This window comes from Pleurodeles waltl, chromosome 1_1 (genome assembly GCF_031143425.1).
Source record: "Pleurodeles waltl isolate 20211129_DDA chromosome 1_1, aPleWal1.hap1.20221129, whole genome shotgun sequence".
Classification (NCBI taxonomy): Eukaryota; Metazoa; Chordata; class Amphibia; order Caudata; family Salamandridae; genus Pleurodeles; species Pleurodeles waltl.
The window spans coordinates 57448287-57473973 of record NC_090436.1 but is presented as its reverse complement, the minus strand read 5'-3'; the positions used below and the strand labels follow the sequence as shown (position 1 = coordinate 57473973).

The window sequence follows — 25687 nt, the reverse complement described above, 5'->3', positions numbered from 1 at the left end:
TGTGATCCGTGCACTGCATGGGATGTTGAGGGGGAGTATGGCGGTGGTGGTCTGAGTGTTCTGGAATCTTTGTATGAGTTAATTTGTAATGCTGGCGTAGAGTGTGTTGCTGTAATCCAGTCCTTCTGATGGAGAGGGCCTGGGTGATGTGCTCTGTTGTCAGTGGGGAGCCATTGAAATATTTTGCTGAGCATACGGAAGGTGAAGAAGGCGGAGGAGGTGACACCGTATACTTTTTTGGTCATCATCTTGTGTCAGTCGTCCAAGAGGAGGCCGAGGGTTTTGCTGTGGTGAGCGGTGGTGGGCATGGGTCCCAGGTCTATAGGACACCAGGTGCAGTTCCAAGGAGAGCTCTTGTTTCCAAAGACCAGGACCTCTGTTTTATCTGTGTGGAGTTTGAGGCTGTTGCATTTCACCCGTTTTGCCAGGCAGGTAGTGAATTTTGTCCTGGTGGTTTAATTGTTGTCACTTGAGGCCGAAGACAAGCTGGGTATCATCTGCATAGGAGACAGTGTTGATTCTGCGGGATTTTATGACGTGTCTGAGTGATGCCATGCCTGATCCCCGTCCGGAGTGCCCACCTTTCAAATAGACCCTTGAGGTTTTTGACCCTTCCTATTGGAAATCTGTAGAGGAGTTCATTGCATTGCTTTAATGATGGTCCCATCAACATCTTACTCATTACTCTAAGCATACATTCAAGAGTCAGTTTTTTTTAGGAGTGAGGCCTTTGTACTCCAGACTGGGAATCTCAGCTCTTTACTTGGCCCATAATGATGACATCTCTATGCCCGTTTATTGAAGATTTCCACCCAGGTGCAGACACTGTTTAGTTATCAGGGAGAATGGGAACTGTTGGAGGTTATCCCCTTGTTATTATATTACTCATCATGTCCATAGCTACATTTATTGTGAAAAGTGTTGTGTCGAAGCTCTAGCATTCAGGGTTCTTTGCTCGTCTTCCTCAGGGCCACCTTGAGATTCCAGTTCTTCATTAGTGGCCTCCTCCCGATAGACCACGAGAGTGGCTGCGCGATTAGTGATTAAGAACCATTCTTTATGAACCCAGTGGGTATGAACTGTCCTGCCAGCCTGAGGCGCTAGGCCAGTCTGGTGCCTTAAAATGAGTGTCAAAATAATTCCCTAATGAGGATGATGCTTTTATGTCTGATTTTTTCTTTTTTAAAGGATAACTAAAAGTGTGTTTCAGCTAGTTAACTATGTCATTTAAAAAAAATATATATTTGTATTTATGTGTATGGTATTTCTGTAGCACAAAGCTGGCCAAAGGCAGTGGAGTGCTCTGCATTTGCCAAAGGCAAGAGTTATAATAAGCGAGTGATAGGAGAGGCAGCAGGGATATGCACAGGTAATGCATTAGGATGTAAGGTTCTTCGAAACAGGCGAGTCTTAGATTTTGCTCATATGCATAGATATTGTATGTTCATGAATTCAATAAACAAATTTCAGGTGAGCAATCTAGGATTGCAAGTGAGAATGACTTCTCAATGACAGCTCCTGCCACACGTGTTTTGTCAGTCATTGCTTTTCTAGGTGAGGAAGGAAATAATATAATTATGTCATGTATGAAGGAAAAGGGAGTTAATACTACCATGTAAAAGAGAGATGTTTTCACTCTAACACGAAAGTGTAGTTTGAAAGACTGGGGTAAAAGGAAGGCCGAGAAGTGGGGCACGCAGAGGATTGCAAAGAGAGGAGACAGCACAGTTCCCAAATTAAGAACCTCTCTCTGTAGATTTCAACAAAGAGGCACACTTTGAAAACCAGATATAGTTTTTCTTGAAGACTGTTATATTCATAATATTTTATATTACAACTTACCTGTACTAGGCATCTTTTCATAAGTAGGCTTGCATTGTGTTTACCAAGACGCTGTCATATGATTAGCCCCAGGATACATGCTCTTTTGTTGTTTTATTGCCTTAATAAGGTCAAGGCCTACCAGACGGCATAGCTGTCTGGTACTGAAAGACATATTAGGGACATGCTGAAGGCTTCCCTGGGATGCATTCCACCCATTGCTTACCGTTCTCTTTGTGTTTTGTAACTCACATTTGCTTGCTGTTTGCTGGCTTTATTTGTTTTAGGCTGTCTAGCATCTTTTTGTCCCTCGCGTGGAGCATAGCCTGTTCACTACCTCTATCCCTGGCTCCTTGCATTCCTCCACGAGTGCACACTTTCTCAGAATTCCTTTTGTTTCTTTTTTTGTAAGGCACTCCAGGGCATGTGTGTTCAGTTGTCTGTCTTGAAAGCCATAAGTGTGCTGTATTTCTTGGAAGAGGGATTCTTTCTACTATCTTTCTGCTTGACTGATTCTAGTTATCTTTGCTACTTTGACCATCAATCACGCATGCCTGTGAGGAACAATGTTCTGTCTAAGAGCTTGTTTATTTTGCTTAGTGCTCCTTACTAATTGCATAACCTAAACAATCCTGTGCCTCAGCTTCACACCCATGCTATAGATGCTGGAAGTAGAGAGTAGTCGGAGTGTTGAAGCACCCCCAAAATAACCCTGCTGGAGTTCAAAAGTAAAGGAGCAATAAACAAGCCTTTAAATTTTATTTTTATTTCGCCACATTTGCTGTGTGTTCAAGACAGAGATCAAAGGTTTGGCTCTGTCTTCCGAGGCAGGTTGGTGTTTACTTTTCTTTCTGTGACTGCAAAGTTAGAGGATTTATGTGAAAATTTAGCTGGGTACTGAGGGTGGGAAAGGCTGTAGGATGTTTTTTTTTTTTCCAGCACATGACAAAATTTAAATGCTTTACAAATATTCCAGAATATATCAGAGTTAGGAAAGCACAAATGAAGCAACTCTTTTGTGATTCCAAAGTGTGGCGAAGGCAAATATTTAAAAATGATGAAAACAAACCGAAACACTAGGTGATGCCGATTTCCATACATTATCGTTTATGCGCTGGATAGTTTTATCAGTAAAACTGTGCAGATTTATTGGTAATTTCAGTTGAAAATGTGTTGTCTGGAAAGGTGGTGTGCTTCTACACCATGCATACTGCAGTCTGCGCCACTCCATTCTACACCACTCTTTGCGACACACTACTCCGCTCTATGCCACAACACTCTACACCACTCTGTGCCACTCTACTCCGCATCACTCGAATCCAAGCCACTCCAATGTGACACTATAGTCTACTACACTGCTCCACACCACTTTACACCCTACAAGATCTCTACTCTATTCTGACACTCTACAAAATGTCACTCTATACCACTCCACTTTAATACTCTAATCCTCTCTGTGCCACTTTGCTCCACTCTGTGCTATTCCACTCCACTGTACACCACTCCACTCTAGGACACTTCACACAGCTTGACTCCATTCTACTCCATTCCACAACACTTGTTCTCCACTCTGACACTCTACTCTACTCCACTCTACGCCACTAAACTCTACAACTCTCTACTCCATGACACTGACACTCTACTCCACTCTGCAGTACTCCACAACACTTTACCCCACTCCACCACACTCTGTGCCACTCTACACCACTTTAGTCCATTGTATGGCTACTTCACTGTACGCCACTCCATGGCACTCCATGCAGCTCTACTCTGACACTCTACTTTACTGTATATCACTCCACTCTGCGTCACTTCACCCTACAACACTCCACCCTATGACACTCTACTCCACTACACGCCACTCTGTGGCACTCTACTCCACTATAACATACTACTCCATGCCACTCCACCACTTTGTGTCACTTCACTCAATGCCACTCCACTCTATGCCACTCTGACACTCCACACCACTTCACTCCATTCTACGCCACTCCACGAAATTCCGAGACACTCTACTCTATGCCACTCTGGGACACTGCACCACTCTACTTCACTCCACAGCACTTTACTTACTTCCATGCCACTCCACTGCACGCCAATCCACAACATTCTACTCCACTCCACTGTAATACCCCACTCTACTCTACGCCATTTCACACCACTCTACTTCACTCTATGCCACTCCACTCTGACACTCTATTCTACTCCACTCTGTGAAACTCTGCTCTTCTCCACTCTGTGACAATCTATGCCATTCTTCTCCACTCCACAACACTCTACTCCACTTTACGACACTCCACAAATTTACTCCACTCCATTCTACAACACTTTGCTTCCTCTCGCCACTGTACGACACTCTGCTCCATTCTTCTCTACTCTGACACTTCACTCTAATTTACTACATTCTATGCCACTCCACTCTGTGACACTCCATCCTGATGACACTACATGTTACTTCCCTCCTGTCCACTCTACAACCCTTCACTCCACTTTATGGCACTCTAGTCTAAGTCACTCCACTCTACGCCACTCACTTTTAGCAATCGTGAACAGCAGCCACACTGGTGTACAACATGGTAAAACACATTGGCAAAGTCAATCTCTCTTGCATAGGTGGGCCCTTTTGGCTTTGCTAATGTTTGTTTTTTGTTGTGTTAAAAACGTCTTGTCTTCCTTAAACTGCATGAGGTCAGGCAATACATATGAGTACAATATTAGGTTGGCTTTATTTTGAATGTTTAACCTCACTTTCCGACTTTACTAAGGTGAAATAACTTGTCTCTCACCTGCTATTCAAGCTAACATCCCAGAGAGCTCGGGTATAGTTTTATTTTGCTCAGACCATTATCCGTGGCACACGTGCTTCTTGCTTGCAGACTAATGACTTTTATACATCCAACCAATGGTATACGATATACTAACTCTACTTCTCCATGCGAAGGTTTGCAGCACTTCTTGCACACTCGGCTGCGAAACACACTGATCCGTGTCCAATATGGCTAGTTCACGCACACTATTATCAAGCACCTTTACCAATTCCACCATCTCTCAACTGAACAGTCTCTTCCATCTGTGAGAGCCTTAGCTTTTGGTTATTTTCTCTCCCTCTGGCTTCTTCTTCACATGCAGAGTGCAACATCGGTCTTTGTACCGTACTTGGCTGACAGTTCTACACTTTGGACAATTATGATAGCTTGTGGGCATTCAACCACCTTGGTCTTTTCTGATTCTCTGAATTAAGGGGCTGATTTTGAACTTGGAAGTCCAACCATTGGACCGCCAAGATGTCAGTCGGGAGGACACCGCCAAGCCGGCAGCTTCCTGACCGGCGTATCACTATGTTCTGGCGGGCCGGATGACGCAGACAGTGCAGCGGCATTGGCTTCAGCTGTACAGGAGTACTGAGGCCAGCGCCTCTGCACTGTCGGTGCCGCCAGCAGTCAGAATGCGCATTCCAACTCTGCTGACGGCGGGGGGAGCTCTGCACTGCCCACGACATGGGCATGGGCATGTGCTGTGCAGGGGCACCCCTGAGGCTCCGTCTCAGCATTATCTCTGGCCTTTTCATGTTGGTATTCCTGCCTTGAAAAAAGCCAGGGGAAGGTAAGTTACAATCAGCACGGCGATGCCGACATCTCCACCACTGTGCTTGACCACAGCTTTCTGCACCGCTGCAAACACGGGATCCCTGATCCTGGCGGTTGCAGCGGTCTTGTGGCAATCCGACTGCCAGCATCCAAATCTGGTGCTTGGACCGCCTCGGATACAGCGGTCGGACCGACACCGCTGGTGCAGCGATCCTAGGACCACTGTACTCATAATCCAGCCCTAAATGTCTGCAGTGCCAGCTGATCTCTCCAGTGCTTTGTTTGTTCAGGTGGTTCGGACTTTGATCGAAAGCAAGTGAGAGAGAAAAGTGAGGGCAGAATACGAAAACGGTGACAAGTGGAGAAACCAGGGTGCGGGATAAGACATAAAGGGGACAGGGGGTTTAGTGTGGTTGAAGAAAGAGATATAAGGTGTAGCCAAAACTAGTCTACCTCGACATTCAGAAACCCTGGCATTCAGCAGTTCTGGGAATGGGCTCCTAAGAAAAACCTTGGTATTCTATTCTTTTTCTGCTTACAGATTAAGAATTTAGGGCCAGATGTACCAAAGGATTTTACCCATTCTGTGTCTATGGGAAAAAGCTTTCGTACATATGGCCCTTAATCTCTCAGATGTTAGTTTTCCACAACAGCCAACCCGCACGTAGCATTATCTGCCTTAAAGCAACTTCATACCGAGCAACACTTTTATCCACTCCTAGGTGATTACAAAAACTGTGTATTATATAAAACTATATATGTTCTTCTCTCAAAATATATTTCCAATATTCACAGAGCACTGTAAATTGTACGGAATCCACCCTCAACCACCCCATCAGTCTCTGGAAGATACCTGGCCTGACAAAAAGCCGTAAAGCAGCAACATAGCCTCCATTTGCTCATCTCCCAACCTGCAGCTTCCCAATGCGCTTTAGAAAGACCTCCTCACTCTTGGAATTTCACCACAACCTCTTCCAGGGCAGGGAGTTTACTGGTAGTTGGAGTGGAGGTTCTCATTCCTGCAGCCTCCTTCAAACGTTCCAAACTTAAACTGCACAGACTAGTAGCAGTACACAGCACTCATGCACATCAGTGTGTCACACATACACACCCATGCAGACAATCAAACTATCCTATGTCCGAAGAGACACTTTCAGCCGCCCTCAAAGCACAATACGATTGAAGTTCTTTTTAATTTCCTAATGTCCCGGAACTACTGAGCCTACTGCACAGGTTCCATCCACAGTAATGTCTGCTGCCATAACAGAAAAGTCCCATGCCTGCTTCTGCCGCCAATAACCATAGTATTCCCACAGCCACACACATTCTAAGTAGGTGCCTCCTGACAGGTTTCCCCCACAGCTGATACCTGTCCAGCCAGTCTTCTTTTAACAGATTTTTGACGTCCTTCTCTCCTGACACAAGTCCATTTGAATCCACTTTGCAACAAAGCGCACGTGTGAAATTCCGCAACCTGCTAATCCCAGTGTCTCCAGGCCCAGAGTTACTGGGTCTGCAAACTCTAGACCTGATCATTCTGGCGCAAAACACCAGATCCTGCGTGATGTCCCTTCAACTTGTCCATTACTTACACTTTCTCTGAACAAGTGGAAAATGGCAGCTGATTTCCCTCGCAGTGGGAGGAAAATCACACAGAAAAGTGAAAACAGTTGGTTTTTGGTGAGGAAGAGTGACCATAATCCGAGATCCCTGCCCTCGTTGTCCCAGCACGAAAACCTGGCAGGCTTGTAAAGAGGTGGTGTGCCTTCCTGCTTGCTCAGGCGCTGCTTAATGTCCTCAAGATGTATGTATCCTTGCATTGACAACAAACGCCTCAGCTGCAGCTCCACAGATGCACGAAGTCCAATGTGAAGTTCTGCCTGAGAAGTCCGGAAGAAGCTAGGGAAGTGGGTCCAGGCGGTGGAACTGATGGGGTGAAAGCAAGAAGCAACCAAAAACTGTTGCGTGAGGCAGTCCTAACTCTAATTCCAGCATTAATGTCTGTGCAGTACCTGCGAGTAAAGTGAAATTCCCACAACAAGGGAACAGCAATGGTTGTTAAAGGATTCCAAGCACAGGACACCACCTTACTGCAACGCTTGCTTAACCTGGCCCTGTCAACTTTAAAACCCAGAAAACCATCAATTTCCTGTGTGATGTGGCTCGAGGATCAGAGTGGGCAGTGTGAGAGAGGGTCTAATCGTACTTCCCGTTTATAGCATGACGCTTGTTGTTGTTTTTAGAAGCTTGTCACACTCTTATTCCAGTCTTCTATTTATGATGTTTTTTAACTCTTTGTTCCTCCCAAAAGGTTCAAGAACTTCAGAGTCCCCCCCGCGCCAGTCAAGTAGTCCGGGACTGTGTGAAAGCGTGCCTTAACTCTACCTATGAATACATTTTCAACAACTGCTACGAGCTGTATAGTCGCGAGTATCAGACCGATCCAGTGAGTAAATGTGCTTTTTTTTAAATCAAATATGTTTATTGTCAAGGAAACAAAGATCGGTGAAGGCCGTGTTACACAGCATTCTAACAAAAACATTCACAAACCATTATGAGAATTTAGTCCAACTTCACTGGTCTTTATTTGACAAGTTACCAAAGTATGTCAGGGGGATGTTTATGCTCCCCAACAAAGAATGGACGCTCTCATGAAGATACAATTTACCTACCACAATTGTAGCACTCTTAGCCAAGTGAACTCCAAAGAGAAGACTGCACGCCTTTGGTTAGTAAATCTTTGTGTACGTTTCTTATCTGCCTGTTTTCTTATTGTGTCTCGAAGCTAAAGTTTTCAAAATGTGGAATACATTTTCCTCAAAGCTGGGAGCTGTGCTTCAGGATGGCCGCTTTCTTTACCACCGGTTCACCCCATTCACAAGCCCCTACCACTATTATTGTTGTGCCGCACTTGGGAGGGCCATCAAGGCCAGACTGCAGAGACAAAAGCTCAGCCTTGCTGGTCAGAAAGAAGGCAAATAATGACTGTGTGCATCTCTTCGGCAGCATCGTAGCTCACCTGTGGGGGGGTCCCAGCACCCCTACCTTATCTGATCTCCTAATGCTGTCTAAGGTTGTGATCCTACTTGCTATTTGTACTGCCTCTCATCATTCACTCTGTCTAAACTCTACAAAACTTTTTCCATTCTCATGCGGAGCAGCTCATTCCCTTGTGGTCTTTAACTTCACTGCCACAGTTTTGCCACCTTCAGTTCTTTTGTAGCATGCCCTCAGAAAGGAGAGGCAATACTGGGCATTAATACAAGCACTCCCCGAGTACACTCACCATATTGCAGTCTCTGTAAAATGATGCAAACTATGAGTAGGGGAATTACTTTCTCTATAATGGGATGTTCCTTAGTGTTGCATGCCAGTTCAGTAATTCTCTGGCCATAGCCTCACAGTTGTCAAGCAGTGAATATTACTTTATAGCCTTCAAGTTTCTTTAATATAGAGCATAGGGTATTTGTGTTCTAAACAAAATCAATAAGCTCCCATAGTCCTTTCCTCTTCAAGACCTTGTAAAGCATTTTCTAAAGAAGTATTTTTGTTAATAAATAGTTGTCTCAGCCTATTTCTATATTTTTTCTTTAAGCAATCAATAATGCTGGGGAATGTGGGGGCATATTTTATAAATCGAATCTCCTTCTCTATAAAATGTGTTATTGCAGTTATACAGAAGAACCTGAAACTCAGGTAGAGCCTAAGAGCTTGGAAGGGACTCATGTAGCTGTGTCAGGGATGATCTCACGGGGCGAAGGTAGGGTAGGTATTGTTGGATGGGGATAATGTTGCTTGCTGGGGATAGATGTCACTCATATAGGATCAGTGATCACTAGTTAACTTGGAAAGTGATTGGATGTGTGTATTTTGTTCCAGTTGAACAAAGCCCAACACGCTTAATGTAATTTGAAGAGGAGGGGTAATCCCCTGAGAAACAAATGAATAAAGTCTTAGTTAGAAGGTGCACTAGTTAGACATTTCAACATAAATTGGCTAGGCTGAGGTTCCAGAGGCATGTCTTTTCCGAAGAGTATCTAAGCTTACCGAAACCAACAAAACCTTGACATAATAGTGGCAAAATTAAAGTTTTCAGCAATATCCTGTAAAGACTTTTTAGCTACAGTGCTTGTACGTATTTCTGGCAGGTAATTAAAGCTGGCTATGCAAAATCACATTACCTGTTGTTCAAAATATTTTTAACATCCGTATTCACTTCTTTTTGTCCAATATGTTCCCCTTAATGTAGGTTCTTAGTTATATCTCATGACTCAAACTTGGATGGAACAGGTAGGGTAAACAAACAAAAGTTTCCAATGGATACTTTTGCCTAAAGGTTCCTCACTTATTGAATATCCTCCGGTGCCAGAATGTATCTGGAAACTTTCCATAGCTATCCATCTTGGCCTGGAAGCTATGCCACAGTGACACTATTGGAGTCACAAAAGCACCCACCTGATGCTCTGATGTCAGATCCTTCTTTTCAGTGCCCTTCAATTTGGATAAAAGCAAAAAGAACAGATGATGTATTGAATGCGGAACAAATCAAACATTCACCCCCAGTCACAGATCTGGGTTTAAGCTCTCTTTTTTTTCTGCTCACCATGCCACCCAGTTTGGACCCAGCCATATGCAAATCAGTCTCGACCCTACTCCCCATGGGAACAGTCCAGCTCGAACTGCCAAGCCAGATCCTCCCTCTGGTGGAAACAAGCATCCTGGGACCAGTTTGGGGGATTTCACACCTCATCAGCCAGGCTAGCTTGAATTCAGTGGCACAATGAGCACAGGACCCACATCTTGGCATACCCTTCCCACTTAGGGTGACAGAAGCTAAAAGAACAGATGATGGACGGACAGCGTAACAAATTAAACATTCACCTGCAGTCACAGACCTAGCTTTAATCCATCACAAGGTAATTTTACCTAGTGGTAAAAGGGGAATTGCCTCTTGGTCTGTTCGGGGAGAGCGTCTCCTGTATCACACCATTTTCACTAGGAACAGCCGTCTGGTAGCCTCTCTACCAGAGGGCTGTTTGATGGGGAAGCGATGGTATTACCATCGGTTCTTCTCCTTAATGAAAGTGTGACTACAGGAGATGCCCTCTCAGAGCTGACCTTCTCATCTGGGAATTGCCAAGATTTAAAGTAGGAGAGTGGCAGCAGAGGGACAATATCTCCAGACAAGCATTTAAAACAATTGTTTAAGGGCTCCCATACTGGGTCCACTTACTACCAGTTCGTGGTCTACCATTTAGGTTGACATTGGGATCTCAGGTCTTCACCAAGGTGATGGCAGTAGTTGCAACTCTGCATAAGCAAATCTACACAAGCATATTTACTCATGATAAAGTGCAGTTCACAGATATTTTCTAGGAATGCTGTTTTCTGACCTATACTATGTAAATTCTTGGGAATTCATGAAGAACCTAAATCTGTTCTAATGCTAGGACATACACCACAGCAGCCCATTTTTGACTTAAGAATTGGGTCCCTAATTAGGTCTGGTGTCAACCAAGAACCTATGTTTTTATTAAATATTGTTCCTCTTTCGGCTGGCTTCGGGGGAGTGACAGCTTTCTGCTGTTTCACAAGGAGCATATCAGCACACAAAAACGTTTTATTAGTGCCAGGGACTATTGTAGTAATGTTTGCTTTTTAAGACCAGATACTATTTTTGCTGTTTGCCAATATAATAATGAGGGCCTAACAGCTTCCACAACAATAAAGTTTTACAAAACCATGCCAATACAAGACATGCATGTACAAAACCAAAAGGCTGACCAACAATATCAGACCTATTGACTTTGCCAATGCTTGTTTATTTTCGTGTTTCCCATAATCCTGTTGAAACTGGTTACACAGATTTTCCCATTATGAATATTTTTGGAAAAACTAGCATGCATCAACACATTATACTAGAAGTATTATCTAAAATTTCATAGGAGTTTGTTTAGGAAAATGAAAACTTTTTTTTTCCTAGATGCATTTCTTTATGAACATTTTATTTTGAAACCATAGAATCGTCAATCTACTTGCAAGCTTCTGCAAATATTTGCATCGTAGCAAAGAGCAGTATGGGAGAATTATACATAGCATAGTAGTAAACTTTCCAAATGTGTGTACACATTTTTATCCTGGAACCTCTGTCAGTTGAGCAGTCTGAGCTTATATTTCCATATTGTGCCTCACCCTATTAATAATGGCCTTGCACCAATGAACCATAAATACAAGTTCGAACAGCACTAACAAATGGACACAGACATTACCTTAGCTACAGACAATGCCCTTCCCTGATCTAGAATGTGATACTGTAAACTGGCAACCAAAGGGTTTGTGCTGCAGGGGGTGGGCCTACTTGTCCCAAGGACAACATAAACATGAAAAGGTGTTGTCCTTGATCTCAAAGAATGACTTGACATCCTTTGACTATGGGTTCTTGGAGAAACCTTTGTCCTTGGAGAAAAACTTTATTGTATTTTGGAAATTAGCTATAAATTTGCATCTGCTTTATTTCAGAACAAAAAGCAGGATTTGCCACTGGAGGAGCAAGGCCCTAGCATCAAGAACCTGGATTTCTGGCCTAAACTCATCACTTTGATAGTCTCCATCATAGAGGAAGACAAAAACGCCTACACCCCTGTACTCAATCAGTAAGCAATGTGTCTGTCCATCCTGTGGGACCAGTGTTAGAACCTTTTGTCTGCTTTGCTGCATTTGTTTAACTTTCTCCTATCTTTTGTCTTTTGTGTGTTCCTAGAGAATCCCTTTGGTATCTGTCTGTCTACCTTATGTGTCTATGTCTCTATAAATAACTTTTTGCTTTGGATGGAAGAGTTTCAATGGGTTCAGGTCCGGTGGAGATCTAACCCTTTCGCCTTGCTAAGTACAAATCCCCAGCTCAGGGAGGCGCCTAAACCCCGGGTGAGAGTTCTCTCTTCTTGTGCTGTTTTTTTGTATGCTCCTTGTCGCATGTGCTCTGTGTAGTAGCAGCTCTTTGCACTGCCCTAAATTTGTATGTAATTTATTGGATGAAGTTGCCAGGACCACCATGCTTGACAGATTGCCAACTTTATCAGCTAAGGCACGATGGGCTGAGTGGCACGGCTAGAATTAGTTGGGATGAGTATGGGATATACAGTTCTTGATATTTCCTAATATGTTGCTTCAGGATACATACAGATTGAGATGCATGTCACTCTAGAAGCTCTGTCCTAGTGTCTATTTTAAACTTACCACAGCTTGTTAGAATCCTGAGGGCAATGCATGCAAACCTCATTAGATCAAATGGAGCCTGTGCGATCAGACTGTGCAATTATAGTAATGACTATTGCTGGCAGCTCAGACTGTGTCTTGATCATATGTATCAGTTGATGCATCCACTGCATCCGCGGTCAAAAAGTTACCACCCTCCAGGTTTCAGTCTCAAGTTAATAATTGTGTCCCACTCAATATAGTGGTGTGGACCCTAATTAAATTGGCATATCTAAAGCTGATGTGGGTCTCTAGCATATTTCAAAACCCCATCTAGTTATTTATCACAATATATTTCTATTGCTGACATACATATCTTCCAGTATAATTTATCTAAAGCTGACATGGTTACCTAACAAAATATACTATTTTCAAAGCTTATCTAGTTACTTATGAGTGTTGTGAATGCTGATCGTACTTCATGAACCACTAATGTGAGGTTTGGAGCAAATGGTCAGCTGATGAGCAACACAGATGATGCAAGTCAATTTAAATGAGAAAGTAGTCTGGGTTCAGTACATCGGAAAAACAGTGCTCATTAGGTTTCCTAATATATATTCAAAACCTAAAGCTGGGTGTATTGCACTCAAAGACCAATGTAAATTGAAGCTTAAGCATCCATGATGTGACACTTGCATTATATAGAGACAAATCTGTCAGTACAGAGTGGCTTCAGTTTGGCATAGTTATGTGAGGTTGACTTGTAAGCATCTCCAGTAGAGGAGGCACCCCAAGGCGTGAATGCAGGCTTGGACCTGACAGATGTATTGTAGATATAGAAGGGCACATTTAGATTGTGACATTGGATGTGGAACTCCGGAGCCCTGCAGCTTCAGGACCCCACTTCATCCAGTGTGCCGTGCTGGAGGCCAGGCCTTGGGAAATTAGGCATCGAGTAGATAGAGGGTGCTTGCTTTGAAAGATATTTGATCCTAGTTTTGGAATCCAACGCGCTACGCAAGATTCTACTTGCATGATTGAGGTGCGGATCAGACAAGTTTAGTTCAGGCTCATGTCAAAGACCAAACAATGCCTTCATCCTTTGCAGGTTTCCTCAGGAACTGAGTGTGGGGAAGATCAGTGCCGAAGTCATGTGGGGCCTCTTTGCACAGGATATGAAATATGCCATGGAGGGTAAGTGGTTCTTCAGATGTTTACTTATAAGGGTTGTGCTCTTTGATTTACTGTCTTGACTCAAGACGAGGATATCAAATTAGTTTTCAGGATAAAATACATTGAGGGTGTTGCTCCAAATTGCTGTGGAATGTAAAGACTGGTCGGGTGAGCTACTGTCCATGCTGAAGTCGAAGAAGTAGAGGGATACATTGAGCATCCTGAGAAATGATAGCCATTACGGTGCAAAATAGAAAATGTCCACACTTAAGTGATACTCAACATGTCACTACACATGACCCAAATTAATTTTCTTTACAATTTGCGATAGGTAGCAGAGAAGTAAGGCTAGAAAAGTGGTCTTCAACCTTTTTTTTTAATAAGAGCTACTTCCTTTAAATATAAAACACATTGAGCTACTAACATTATGTGTAATAATAAGTGACCACATTAGACTAGATTGCCACTCCATGCATATTACCAGCAGCGATGACCCAAGTTCATCCGGAAAGGTTGCCAGCATTATTGTGAAAAAGCTTTATCAATTTGGAATGCTTCAACATTGTATATGCTTGACAGCTATAACTGCAAAGCCTCTGGTACTAAGATAATAATCACACTAACAAGTCTCCCCAACGCCTTTGTTTATCACTCAAAAATCTAACCTTTTTTTCCAAACATCAGATCACGAGTTGTGAAAATACACACCATTTTGTCTCAGATATGCAGCTGGATAGCTACCAGTAGCTCGCAAGCTAGTTGTTGGAGAAGCCTGAGCTAGTGTGTGTACTGGGAAATTGATGCATCTAATTTGTCACTTTTTGTTATTACTTGACCAGTCTTGTTTTCATGTATGTGACTCTTTACGTTCTGTTTGCCTGACAAGCAACTGCAAAAAAACAACTTGATATTTGTGGGTTATCACTGGTGTTCATAAATTGTGGGAGCCTTTTAGTTCCAGTTTCACTGGCCTGAAAGATGTCTGTTTCCATTGATGGTATGAGGAACCATTCAAGTCCCTAGAGAAGAGAGCCAGAAAAATCTAGAAAGCACTCTAACTTAATAGATATTTTAGTGTTGTGGTTGCCTCTCTGGGAAGCAAGATGATGGCCAGAGTGGGGCATTACTTAGAAAATGTATTGATGTTCCATTACCTGCTTTCGTGATTCTGTTGCCCCCAGTGGAAGGAGCAAAAAGGTGAGCTTTAAAACAAGAAAAAAACTTTAATTGAGGAAACGTGTTAACTTTTTGTAGGTATAGCACAGCTTAGTCTGAGCCCACAATGGGGCTAGACTTTACAAGTCATGAACTCTCATCAAAAGCTTTCTCCATGCTACCTCTGAGAAGCATGTTTAACTGCATCTGGTTATGGAAGCACATTGGTGAAGTACCACTTCCTTGAGATACCTTCACCAGGATGGTGTGTCAGAAGCTGAATTAAAGCTAAAGCAAGACCTGCTCACATCTCTGTACCTTGTGTCCAGTCAGAGTAGGTCTTAATTTTTTTAAGCATTTGTAGAGCCTGCTGCCAGGACGAAGGAGTTTGCAGACATTTCATTGTGTGCATCCTATCTAGCTAGGCGTGGATGGATACCAAGCAGTGTAGCAGTGTCTGTAAGACATTTTGTTCACCTCCGCTCTTTCTAATAAGAAGGAAATGCCTGCGCAACTGATGGGGGACAGTGTGATGAGGAAAGCTATTGAACTGCCTAGGAGTGCAGTAGGGTCCCTCAACGGTGCTTCCTTCCTTACTGGATGTACCGACCCAAGCTGTGCTGAAGTGCTCTCCTTTGGAGCACTGAGTGGACTCATGGAACACTTCATAGTTATTACCAGCCTTGCCTCCTGGGCTGCTCCTTACTTCACTACTCAGTTGCTCATGCTGAGGAGCCCCCTCTGGGGAGCGTCTTGGATCTGCTGCGTGTGCTCTCAGTAGAGCTCCTCAATTCAGTAATGCAAATGCTTACGTTGAGGAGCCTGCTCTAGGGAGCTGTGTGCACTCTCGGAGGGAGCGTGTCCTAAGATGCCCCTCCCTGTTATGTCGCCTCTCAGTAGAGCTCCTCAATTCAGTATGCAAATGCTTACGCAGAGGGTGCTGTTTGAGGGAGCACATCCTAAGATGCCCCTTCCTGTTGTCAGCATGTTGCCACTCAGAGTGCCTCACTTTGCTGATAGAACAAACCAAAACGCAGTATTTCAAGTAATGTTAGGCCAGTGTTTCGCAGTATGCTTTTATCCTAGTGAGGTGCGATCACTTGATGTTATTCATCTCTCTTCAGGGATCACACGCCCCCCCCCACTGATCCTGAAGTTCTAACAAGAGCACATGCTGCTCTGCGTTGGTCCCGCTGCAGGGCTCTGCTCTCATGGGGAGCACATGCTGCTCTGCGTTGGCCCCGCTGCAGGGCTCTGCTCTCATGGGGAGCACATGCTGCTCTGCGTTGGTCCCGCTGCAGGGCTCTGCTCTCATGGGGAGCACATGCTGCTCTGCGTTGGCCCCGCTGCAGGGCTCTGCTCTCATGGGGAGCACATGCTGCTCTGCGTTGGCCCAGCTGCAGGGCTCTGCTCTCATGGGGAACACATGCTGCTCTGCGTTGGGCCCGCTGCAGGGCTCTGCTCTGCGTTGGTCCCGCTGCAGGGCTCTGCTCTGCGTTGGTCCCGCTGCAGGGCTCTGCTCTCATGGGGAGCACATGCTGCTCTGCGTTGGTCCCGCTGCAGGGCTCTGCTCTCATGGGGAGCACATGCTGCTCTGCGTTGGTCCCGCTGCAGGGCTCCGCTCTCATGGGGAGCACATGCTGCTCTGCGTTGGTCCCGCTGCAGGGCTCCGCTCTCATGGGGAGCACATGCTGCTCTGCGTTGGTCCAGCTGCAGGGCTCTGCTCTCATGGGGGTGCTCATCATTCTAGGTTCATCACTGTTCTTGGTTTGAGCCTGAGCTGACCTCTGCAATCTCCCTAAATGTAGACGGGGGCGATCAACAGTGCCCCAAAATGATGCGTGTCTGTAGCACTTCTTAGCATGCCTGGGTGGGGACAGTCAGTTCGGTGAACCTGAAGATGAAGCCATCAACGGGGTACAGGTGCTCACCTTAAACAGTGTTAATATCAACATGTGGCTTTTCCCCTGGGCAGCAGACTAATTCTCTCCTAATAACAAGTCAGTATTTTGAGAAGAAGCATATGCCATGGATCCATTCAAATTTCACCCTGGCCACCTTCAGGTCTCTTGGCCAGTGGTTATCCCATCTTAGTTTATCATTCTATCACTAGTTCTCAAGTTTTTCTCTGCACCATTATTTGAGTCCTTAGTAAAAAGCAGTCTGAAGTTACAGAGCCTCATTGGATGGCCATCAGATAAACCGCCCGATATGAAGTCTGAATATAAAATCTATCTTGCTAATTTCCCTAAATAATCAGAAGTAACGTTCCAAAGGTATTGCAGTGCGTTGTTATACTTGTGAAAGAGACTATCCATTTTACTGGGAAACTGCTTCTTTTATATACAGAAACACCGAATAGACTGTGTAATAAATTGATCTACAGCAGTTAAATCCAATCATGTAACTGCAGTGACATATAATGATCACAGCACTTTTCCGTGGGTGGAGGGTCTAGGTAATCCACTTGCATCCCAGTGGCTGAGACTTTAGCAAGATGTTCTGTTATTTTAGTGTCTCAGCCTGAGGGAACTGTGTCCTGCAAGGAGTAGGTTTAAGCATGATCACAGAATCAGAGTGCACACACTGATGGGTCTGTATATGCATGAAATGCTGCTGCACTATGAACGTTCAGCTCTTAAGTGTCTGCCTAAGGTCATAACTTTGTCAGAGCGAAGAGGGCGCATCGCCTGCCCCACGGATTGGGAAGAACGGAATGAGCTGGTTGAAGCACAATAAAGACCTTGTCCCTGGCTCCTGCTCCTTGCATCCTCAGTCATATGTATAACATCCACCGTGTGCTGCCTCCAGTGTGAAACGAGTCCACATGGAGAGCCACATGAGATGACGCACAGTATTACACTTTACATCTGGAATCACAGGACACTTGTGCACAGATTCTTACACATTACCTACTTATTGCTTCCTTTCAGGAGCAATGTCTGGAGGGAACCTATGGTAACATCTCCACCTTAGCTGCCACCTTGGCCATGAACTGATTCACATCTCAGTTGCACTTTTGACATGTGACAGAGCATAATAAATATTGCCCGGTCAGTGGCGGAAGAGCAGCTTGAAAATTAATGAGCCTATTTAACTTAATGATCACTTTTCCTCTGTGTGACCAGCACAGCGGCCGGGCTGCCCTCGCCATCCTGTTCACTTACTTAATCCACTTAGAGCAGGGGGTCTTGGAACTGGGGGGGTGGACCCCCAGGGAGCTCTCGAGTGATCCCAGGGGAGCACCACGTTCTGGTCAAAAGAAGCATTAAGCTGATAACAGGGATTGTATGATGGAGCCACGCATGCCAGAACAACGCATGCCTTAACAACGTAGTCAGAACCACAACCGCGTCGTTTCCATGCATGCCTTTACCACGCATGCCTTTATGACGAATTTCGTTGTAAAAGCATGCCAAGTAAAGGCACGTGTGGAAATGGCATGCAAAACGGTTCTATCATGCAGCCCCCCCACCCGCCCTGAGGCCTAAAACTACCCACCACTAATACCTAAACTACCCTGACGAGCCCCCCCCCACCCTGAGCCCTAAAGAAAAATCTATCCCAACCCCGCCACTAAGAACTAGAGCACCCCAACCCTCCCACCCAACCTGAACCCTGAAAAAAAACTACCCTTGCCCCATAAAACTAAACTACCCCAACACCCACCACCCGCCCTGATCCCTAAAAAAAGCGATCTCGACACCCACCTCCACCCCTAAGAACTAAGCTACCCAGACCCCCTGAGCCCTAAAACCTCCCCCCTAATAAGTAAACTACCCCGACCCACCGCACACCCTAAGCCCTAAAAAACAAAAACTATCCCGACCGCCCACCCCTGCCCCTTAATACTAAATTACCCCGTCCCCCCACCCTCCCCTGAGCTCTTAAAAAAAAAAACTACCCTGAACCGCACCATTGTCACTAAAAACTAAAGTACCCTGACAACTCCCAGCCACCCTAAGCCCTAAATGAACCCCCACCACTAGAAACTACCCACCACCCCTTCCCCAACCCGACTTACCTCACTGCGTCCTCTCCCAAACCTTCCTCCTCTTCTCTCCTCCTGCCCTTCCTTAAAGCTTCCCTCACCCCTTTAAAAATAAACTACCCCACCCCCACCCTAAGCCCTAAAAAAAATACCTAACCCCCCCACCCCTAAAAAAAAAAAAAAAAAAAAATGGCCCGACCCTGCCACCCTAAAGAAAAGAAAATACTCAAACCCCCACCCTGCCCTTTAACAAAAAAAAATAGCCTGACCCCCCACCCCAATTCCTTAATCCACCCTCCCTACCCCAGCCCACTAACCTCACCGCGGCCTCTACTGAACAACGCGTGGCTTTTTCCATGTCTTGTTTCGGCAAGAGTGGTTACGCTTGCGTGGGAAGCGGCTGCGTTGTTAAGGACGGGTTGTGAAGGACGTTTCCCAATAAAAGGGCTTTGCTTTAAGCTGTAAAAACGAGCAGCAGTAAACCGCTCTGTAATGGGCTATCACGACCATGGTTTGTCATTTATATCCGAGTTCGTAATGTGTGTCAGAAGGGAAGAGACTCCTGGTTTTGAGCTGTGACTCACCCAGGATCCTTAAGACCATAATACTCATGATCTGCTCTTACCACCTTTCAGTCCGTTTCTAGCATTCAGTCCGAATGTTCATATTGCCAAATCCAAGACCACATGGAATGAGTCACTGTTGGAACAGAGTTCATTTTCAGTCATGAGAGACACTAATTAAATGGCCTTTAACTTAACTTAAAGAAATGTGTAGAACCTCAACAGGCTCACTGATAACCCTTTGCACAGGTGGTGAATGTAACAGTACCTTTACACCAGCAGCCTATGCCACTTACCTAAGCGTTTATGGCTTGAACTATGAAGTGATCGTCTCCAGTTCTGGCCTTGATGTCCTCAAGCAACGGAAGGGGCAGGGGTGGCTCCTCCATAAGAGCGGAGGAGCGTTGACCCCCGCCGGCAGCTGCAAAACCTTTCAAAGAAAAGGATAGTAAACTATGTTTATTATCCTTTTCTTTGAAAGGAGTGGGGCCATGGGGGTGACGTGTGTTAACGCGTCCAGCCCTTATAAATTACCTGTACCTGGACACGTTGGAGGTCGGTGAAATCTTTTAACCGAGTCGGGCTCTCCTCATCCTCAATAGTCGAGTCACTCAAATCAATAATCAATAACCGTTGTGATCGATAATCAATACTCAATTAATAGATCAATATAACACATCAGAAATCAATAACAGTTGATATTTCTGCGCACCATGACCTTTCAGTCATGAATAACCACACCAGTTTATTAAAAGTTAGTGAATTTATTTCCCTATATTAACAAAGCTAGCACGATATATATGTGTCTCAAAACCAATTGATATATGTATATGAACATTACTAGCTGTCCATAACGGCGGAAGAAACGCAATCTACGTAAAATCTGAATAATGATACACTCTGTTATAGCAATGCAAATCACCAATGTGACTAACTGTATTTGACTAATTGCATACATTCGGTCAGCATAACAAGATTTCAATTCTTCATGGTACATTGAATGAATACCTCGACTAACCTCTAATTAGCATTGGCATGTGGGACTTCATGCAAAACGAATTTAGTCAACACAAATTTGGAAAAGTTCTAGCTAGGATCCTATCAAAATAGCAGTTGGTACCTAAAAGGAAAAAAAAACACAATGCATAATACATTTATCCTTTCATATTTACCAAATACAATCAGCATTCAAGAAAAGTCTTCGTCCTTCAGGTACCGGTTGATCAGCATGGGGCAAATTTCAAAGGGGCAAAGTTAAGGGCAGGCTTCCTTGCAACGGCAAGGAGAATAGGGCAAAGTTACTGCATGGGCAAGACGGGGCAAATCAAAGTTAAAGTCTCTAAGGTGAGAATTCTTAAAGTCTCTTTCTCTCAGATAGAGAAAAGGGCATCAGGGTGTCGTCCAAAATGGAGTCTGGCATCAGGCTTCAAACTGGCATCGAGGAAAATGGCTGACTTCTCTTTGTCCGGTGGGTTTAAGTAAGAAACATTCCAAATTCTGTAGGGTCTTCCATTGGAGGGTTCATAGGTTGGCTTCAAATTGTCCAATCAAAATTGTCTTTTACTAGCGCCCATTTATGCATACACTGTCCTTGGCGCCTTGGAACACAAATTGTATCATGGTTTGCCAATTATTTTACTATCTGTACCTTCATTGTCCGCACCTGCAGAGACTGACCTTGTATCAAAGGGGATGTAACCGGCCTAGCACGAAACCTTGGAGATAAGTGTACCAGCCAGTTTCTACTGGAAAAATACAACTTCAAGCAAGAATATATTTCATTAATTCAAGGAAAAAAAGAATCACGCAGTTAGAATTTGAAACCAAGCAACTAGGCCAAAGCCTGTACTAAATTTAAGCTAAGCAAAAAAGTTTTCAAACAAGAAATCATGGCATACATTTGCGATTATGACGGATTAATACATTTTTAATACTTCATGATTAATAAAGCTCGTTTATAATGATGGCGAACTGCCCCGAGGGCACAATTTCCCTCGTACATTATTTCTTTTACTTAAAATCACACTTCAATATATATGTCGGTTACACAGTGTACATGAATATATGTCGAACCCTCTTTTTCTGCGTCATCAATCCCTCCTCTGATGACTAATTATGTCATCACATCAAATCTACCCACAAATTTTATTCCATTAAAATTCTGTATAGTAATTTGGCACTTCAGTCAATTCCCTTTTTCTTTTAGTCCCTTTTGACTTCTCCCTATAAATTTCCACCATTTTGTTCTCTATTTTCTCTTCTCTTTTTCTTTTGTTCCTTGCTTTTAACATTTTGAAAGCTTTCCATATTCCCCAAGAACCTAATAGACAAATTAATATTATTAATATTCCCTTTACTATTTTTAGTAACAATCCGTTCCAAACGTTGCTGAGCCAATTTCCCACAGAAGCAAATCCTTTTCCAATTTTCTCCCAAACTCCGGGTTCTTTCAATTCCTTTAAATCTACACTTTCTCTAGTTAAATTTGTAAGCATTGTTATAATTTTTCCACTGTTGTCGGGTATATAGGTACAACAGTGACGCGTACCAAGCATTTTGCAAACGCCGCCATCCTTTGCTAAAAGAATGTCTAAGGCAAGCCGATTTTGAAGAGTCATAGCTCTTTCTGCAGCGAGTTCAGCATCCATCAGGATTATAGCTCCCGAAAACTTTGTCAGCATGTTATCCACAATAGTAGACAACTTTCGTATTTTGATTGAATTCAATATGACTCCTACTGAAGGAATCATAGCTCCAAATATATCTCCTACCACACCAGCAGCTGTCTCCCTTTTCTGAACATGATGTGATTCAGACAGCCTTGGAAATTTCTTTAAGTCATCTAACTGGTAAACCTTTGGGAACAATATTCCCAAATAACACCTCCCATACCATCCTTTAGGAAGACGATAATAGGCGTTGAGTCCACAAATATAATATACTCCAGGAATAACTGGGTCTTGTCCATTCAGCATGAACGTCCACTTTTGTTGAAATGCATATGTGTGTTTACATTCACTCGTTCCCACAAAAACTGTATCATAATATGATGGAAATCTATGTATACAAAATCTTCCCACATGCAATGTATCTAAGGCTATTTTCCCTTGTGTCTTTATTGCGGCAAAAGCATAATTATCTACAGACGTCCTTTTGTGCAACTCCTTCTCTAATTTCTCCTTCATTTCGTTCTTTCTGTCATCAGTGCGGTCTAAAAATTCTATTTCTATTGGTGAAAGCAAGCATGTAAGGTTCTCCCTATGTGCGTGAGCTGTGTGGAAAGGGGACATTGGTTCGAAAAATTCCCTCATTAATTTGGCAGACCAATCTCTAGCTATCTTACTTAGGTGCCCTATTATGGGGACATATGCAAATGTAACATCGTAATTAGTATAGAAATAATGAATGTCTTTTTGAGCATAAAATCTGGAAGCTACTATACTACATTTAATTCCATACGTGAGAGGCATGCTGTGATACGTTACCCCCTCCACTACTGAGGTAGGTATTTGTGTACACACATAACAATTTTTCGCATCCATGGTCTCAACATACTCACTCAGTAAGCGATAGAAAACGTTAGATGAAAGTTCCTTCTTATCATGCAAGTGTCTCTCGTCTTGCTCGAGTCTCTTCAGAGCTGTTAGTTCAGTAACGATAATAGGTTTAGAAGTAGAAGCATCATTCGTCTCACTCTCGCCTTTACCAGGCATTCCAAGAACTATTGCTACAATTATTAGTACGCATGCGATCAGTAAGCCTATACACATGTATTTACAACACTTCATTTTACGCCCCTGTGTAGTGAAGCTAGTCATGATCTGTATAGAATCAGAAAGCTGAAGACACTTTATCAAAGCGTATTTGCAGGTTTTTTTTTTTTTTTTTTTTTTCTAAGTTGCAGGTATTTACAAAGCTGAACGAGTTCAATGGTCACACAGTTTCTTTAGCAGCTTAGTCTCTTATCGGTTAACAGCGTTGTCTTAAAATCGGTTTCAAAGTCAATCAAGTTAGCAATGTCTTAGCCAGCTGAAAAGTCAATCAGGTTAGCAATGTCAAGTTAGCAATGTCTTAGCCGGTAAAAGAAAATCAATCAAGTGATCAATGGTTTCAATCAACAGAGTCCATAAAGTTTTTATTTCCAAAATGAAGTTCTGCCTCTTCGTTCTCAAGGCTGAGGGATACGAATTCGTCTGACCAATCGTTATTGGCTACGTATGCCCACTCCGGACCGGAATACCTCCTGCTCGGTATCCTTTTTCTTTTCAGTTTTGCATCTCTCTTTGATTCTGTCTCACTGGTACTTTCCTCTTTGGCCAAGTCCTTTTCTTCACTTGATGTTGGTACCACGACAGACACTTCCTTTCTTTTCTCTTTCACTCTTGGCCCTTCACTGTCGTTCAACGTTTCTCTAGTTCTCAGTTTCACTGGTGATATACTTGGTCTTCTTTTTGCACTAGGTCCACTTGATGGACCTGCGATCTCTTCTGAAGAAGTTTGAGCAGTTTCGTTCTGTTCTGCCTTGTCCTCTCCTTCTGGGGAGTCAATCAGGTTTTCCTTTTCTTTTTCTGTACCGTCTGCTTCTGGGAAAGCCCTCCTCTGATCAGGCTCTCCTGCTTCTTCACCTCTTTCGAGCCCTTTGTCACCGTTGCTTTCTTCAGGCTCTTTGTCACTTTCAGCTGCTTCAGGCTCTTTGTTACCTTCAGCTGCTTCGTCAGTGTCTGAGGCTCCTCCTTGGTCTTCCCCAAGTGAATCGGTTGCTTCGTCCTCAGAGAATATTTCTCCCTCCTCTATTTCTGCCTGTTCGCTTCTAGTTCTGTTTTGCTCTGCCTCAGCGCTCGGCACTTTGTTATCAGGTACTGGCAGTTTCAGCGCTTCAACTTCCTCATCAGTGGGACACAACACCCTCTTTGTGTGACTGGCGTGAATCCAGTTGGGAACTCCCGCACACTTCACATCGGTGGTAGTCGTCAAAATCACTTGGAAAGGTCCTTTCCAACGGGGTTCCAAACACGACTTCCTCATGTGCTTCTTTATCACGACCCAGTCACCTGCTTTCAGGGTGTGTCCTGGACCTTGGATCGGTGGCAAGGTGGTTGCCTCCACCTGGTGAGAGAAAGATCGAACCACATCAGCTAGACCTTTGCAGTAGTCTAACACCATATCATCTGTAATATTCAAAAGCGCATTTGCAGGAACTGCTGGAAGTCTCATAGCTCTGCCCATGAGAATCTCGTGTGGGGACAATCCAGTCTTTCTGTCAGGGGTGTTTCTCATTGACATTAGTACCAAAGGCAATGCGTCAGGCCATTTCAAATTTGTCGATGCACATATTTTCGCCATTCTCGATTTCAATGTGCCATTCATTTGCTCCACTAGACCTGATGCTTCAGGGCGGTAGCTACAATGCAGCTTTTGCTCAATGTTCAGTGCTGCACAAAGCAATTTTATTACTTCATTATTGAAGTGACTTCCCCTATCTGATTCTAAAGAGATCGGGAATCCGAAACGTGGTATTAACTCTCTCAAGAGTAGTTTTGCAACTGTGAGACTGTCGTTTCTGCGTGTAGGGTATGCTTCAATCCAGTGACTAAAAATGCACACAATCACCAACACATACTTCAAGCCTCCATGCACAGGCATCTCAATGAAGTCCATTTGCATCCTGCTGAATGGACCCCCTGCTCTTCCAATGTGGCTCAAATTTACTACTGTTCCCTTCCCTGCGTTCATCTGTTGGCAAATGACGCAGCGGTGGCAAACTGCTTCAGCAACTTGACGGAATTTGGGGTTAAACCAATCAGTTTTAAATAACCTAATCATGGCATCCCTCCCAAGATGAGCTTGTCCATGGTAAAATCTGGCTATCTGTGTCAAAAGGCTATTTGGAAGAACAAATTTCCCTTCACTTGAAACCCATAATTCATCTAGTCTCTTTACACATTGTGATTTAGTCCACGAGAGTTTTTCATCCTCACTGACACCTTTCTGTAGGGATTTCAATTCGGCCATTGTATCTATAACTTTTAGAGCAAATATTTCGCTTTGTTCAAGTTCTGGTTCACTTATCAAATTCCATTCATCCCTGAGCAATATACAGTTCAATGCGCAAAACCTTGCGACTTGATCCGCATATCCTTTTCCTAGGGAAACATAGTCTTGTCCCTTCGAGTGTGCACTGCACTTCACCACTGCTACTTCCC

At 43.8% G+C, this 25687-nt stretch overlaps 1 protein-coding gene across 2 annotated transcripts in view; it reads left to right on the top strand.

Annotated features, from left to right (window-relative positions):
* UNC13B (unc-13 homolog B) overlaps positions 1–25687 on the top strand; it is a 1359370-nt gene that overhangs the window by 1075325 nt on the left and 258358 nt on the right. For both annotated transcript variants that reach the window (XM_069212466.1, XM_069212457.1), the window contains exons 23-25: positions 7720–7854; positions 11928–12061; positions 13711–13796. In XM_069212466.1, coding sequence (XP_069068567.1) covers positions 7720–7854; positions 11928–12061; positions 13711–13796 — 355 coding nt within the window. The remainder of the gene's footprint in view (positions 1–7719; positions 7855–11927; positions 12062–13710; positions 13797–25687) is intronic.